General features: G+C 40.2%; 1 protein-coding gene across 1 annotated transcript in view; it reads right to left on the reverse strand.

Moving 5' to 3' along the window:
• Nucleotides 1–1,334: 1,334 nt before the first annotated feature.
• cacna1ab (calcium channel, voltage-dependent, P/Q type, alpha 1A subunit, b) overlaps nt 1,335–3,779 on the reverse strand; it is a 257,104-nt gene continuing 254,659 nt past the window's right edge. Inside the window, exon 50 of the mRNA XM_054743533.2 lies at nt 1,335–2,191. Within this exon, the coding sequence (XP_054599508.2) occupies nt 1,475–2,191 (717 nt within the window). The 3' untranslated portion in view covers nt 1,335–1,474. The remainder of the gene's footprint in view (nt 2,192–3,779) is intronic.

Genomic DNA, 3,779 nt, shown 5'->3' on the forward strand with positions numbered 1-3,779 from the left:
TTCTTTATTTTATTGTCTCTTAAGTTGCAGAAATGGAGATTTCCACAGAAGGTTGAGACAAACAAAAACAAGCTGAGTGTCGAAGCCTCATTTTAGTAAAAAATAATCCAGTTAAATGACTTTTTTGACAAGTAAACGAGAGACAAAGTCACAGAAAGAGAGAGAGCGAGAGAGAGAGCGACGGAAAGAAGATAACTTCTTTTGTAAACCTAAAGTTTCCTATAAAGCCCCCAAGTCCCACCCACACAACTTAAAGTTCCTCTCTAGTTATGTATTTTAATCAGTCATGCAGATTTCCATCAAATTTTGGACTCTGAAAAAGGTCAAAGGAGGCTGAGCGAATGCAACAGAAGAACCAAACTTCAATGTCCGTAGAACAAGAAGGAGAAGAAATCGATAGAAGTAATTCTGAAGAAATTAGTCTTTTTTCCCCCATCCCTCCTTTCCTCTCCTCCGCCCCATTCAGCTGTGTGATGTCATTTCCTGTCAGCTCATCATCCTTCAAACACCGGGTCGAGTAACAGAGGAGGAAAGAGGATCCAAACAGAGTTCCACCCCCTTCTCTTGTTACCTGAGCCCGTCCTTCCTCCCTGTTGCTAATGCTACCTTGACAGGAAGTGATGTCACAGCAGTTCCCTCAGCATCAAGTGAATCCATAACAGTAAACAGAGATGATAAAACTCATCAAATATCAGCCAGCACTGTGATTGGCTGGTTTTTGCAGTATAGGCGGAGCTTCCTGTTTCTGTCCCTTTGAAACAAAAGAGATTAAAGATAAAGTTGATGTTCTCCCTTTTTTGTCATTGTTCATGTAAAGTTTCAACGTGTTCTTCATTGTTCAAGTTTGATTTTCTGGAGGCATAGCTTGGCATGTAAGGGTTAGAGGGGGTCCTGGCTTTTTAGTAATTTGTTTTTCTTTAAACACTTCTGTTTCAGAGCAGAGACAAAGGGATGGACTCCTCCTTCCAGCTTTGTTTCGGTGTACAGTAGTCGTAGCCAGGCATCAGTCAGGCGTCTGAGCAAAGGCTGTTAGGCCTCAAGAACCACGACAACACATCACGTTTGTAGAACTTCCTGCTCCTCCATTGCTCTCTGCTCCACGCATCTCTCTCCCTCCTGAAACGTCGCCTTGATGGTGAAGGCCAGTTGTGAGAAGTGTAGTTCTGAGACAGAGAGAGACAAAGACAGGGCGTGCTCTGGCCTTTCCCAAGTTCTCTTGGCTTTCTCAGTTTTATTTTCTCCATCGTTCGGCTCTGTCAGACTTTACTCCTCCACCAAAATGTGTAAAATACTATTTGCAGCACCTTCACCCCATACCTTCCGCTCTTTAGAGTCCAAAAAGGTGAAGGCAAAAGGCTTTGAGCTTGTCCAACCCTCCCCATCACTGATTTTTTGAAAGTTTTCATACCACTGGCCAGAGCACTGGAGGAAGTGGTTCTTCTCTGTGGTCTGTTTTGCCTAAACTCTACGGTCGCTAGCACCAGTCATCCTCATCCGTCTCACTGTAAGGTTCATGCAGGCCTTTGCGAGGCCTTCTATCATGTGGAGGCCGGTGGTGTGGATGGGGTGCTCCCGGCGGTCCCCGCCTATGTGGAGAAGGTGAGGATGACCGGTAGCCATTTGGTACCCTCCGTGGGTGTGGGGGTGGAGGGGGCCCATGGCGGGCAGTCCTAGGTGAGCGTGGGTGTGGGTGAGGATTTCCTCCATGTGGATGAGGATTGCCATGGGAGAGGCTCTGCTCGTAGGCAGGAGGCTCGTGGTGACGCTCGTACTCAAAATCCCGCTCATAGAAGGGCCCATCACCCTCTAGGCTGTCGCCGGGTGGAGGCCCGCTCCAGCGGCTCCGGTGAGGGGACCTGGGTGACTCGTGGAGAGGCGAGTGTGGGGACTGGTGGCGGGGTGAGCGAGGCGAACCGTGCCTGGACGAGGATCCGCCGTGGTGCGGTGAGGCATGGCGAGATGGGGGTCGGTGGTAACCTCTGTCGTGATCAGGCGGGGAGAAGTGTCGAGGGGAAGGCGAGCGCAATCGGCCTGAGCCTGGGGGGCCATAGATGGGCTTGCGGACGGCGGGGGAGTAGGTGACATGTGGACGTGGAACAGCAGGGGTCTGGGGCAGCTGGCGACGGCCTCTCCGTGGGGTACTGGTCCCCGAGGTGGATGGGACCGGGCTGCCGCTTACCGAACTACTGCCCTACAGCAAAATGTAAACAAGGAAAATCAAAATTCACCATCACAACAGACCAGAATAAAAGATAGATAGATAGATAGATAGATAGATAGATAGATAGATGATAGATAGATAGATAGATGATAGATAGATAGATAGATAGATGATAGATAGATAGATAGATAGATAGATAGATAGATAGATAGATAGATGATAGATAGATAGATGATAGATAGATAGATAGATAGATAGATAGATGATAGATAGATAGATAGATAGATGATAGATGATAGATAGATAGATAGATAGATAGATGATAGATAGATAGATAGATAGATGATAGATAGATAGATGATAGATAGATAGATAGATAGATAGATAGATAGATGATAGATAGATAGATAGATAGATAGATGATAGATAGATAGATAGATAGATAGATAGATAGATAGATGATAGATAGATAGATAGATAGATAGATAGATAGATAGATAGATAGATGATAGATAGATAGATAGATAGATAGATGATAGATAGATAGATAGATAGATAGATGATAGATAGATAGATAGATAGATAGATAGATGATAGATAGATAGATAGATAGATGATAGATGATAGATAGATAGATAGATAGATAGATGATAGATAGATAGATAGATAGATAGATGATAGATAGATAGATAGATAGATGATAGATAGATAGATAGATAGATAGATAGATAGATAGATAGATAGATGATAGATAGATAGATAGATAGATAGATGATAGATAGATAGATAGATAGATAGATAGATAGATAGATAGATGATAGATAGATAGATAGATAGATAGATAGATAGATAGATAAATAGATAGATAGATAGATAGATAGATAGATAGATGATAGATAGATAGATAGATAGATAGATAGATAGATAGATAGATAGATGATAGATAGATAGATAGATAGATAGATGATAGATAGATAGATAGATAGATAGATGATAGATAGATAGATAGATAGATAGATAGATAGATGATAGATAGATAGATAGATAGATAGATAGATAGATAGATAGATAGATAGATAGATGATAGATAGATAGATAGATAGATAGATGATAGATAGATAGATAGATGATAGATAGATAGATAGATAGATAGATGATAGATAGATAGATAGATAGATAGATAGATAGATAGATAGATAGATAGATAGATAGATGATAGATAGATAGATAGATAGATAGATAGATAGATAGATAGATAGATAGATAGATAGATAGATGATAGATAGATAGATAGATAGATAGATAGATGATAGATAGATAGATAGATAGATAGATAGATAGATGATAGATAGATAGATAGATAGATAGATAGATAGATAGATAGATAGATAGATAGATGATAGATAGATAGATAGATAGATTAATAGATGATAGATAGATAGATAGATAGATAGATAGATAGATAGATAGATAGATAGATAGATAGATAGATGATAGATAGATAGATAGATAGATAGATAGATAGATAGATAGATAGATGATAGATAGATAGATAGATAGATAGATAGATAGATAGATAGATAGATAGATAGATAGATAGATAGATAGATAGATAGAT

This window comes from Nothobranchius furzeri, chromosome 4, assembly GCF_043380555.1.
Source record: "Nothobranchius furzeri strain GRZ-AD chromosome 4, NfurGRZ-RIMD1, whole genome shotgun sequence".
Classification (NCBI taxonomy): domain Eukaryota; kingdom Metazoa; phylum Chordata; class Actinopteri; order Cyprinodontiformes; family Nothobranchiidae; genus Nothobranchius; species Nothobranchius furzeri.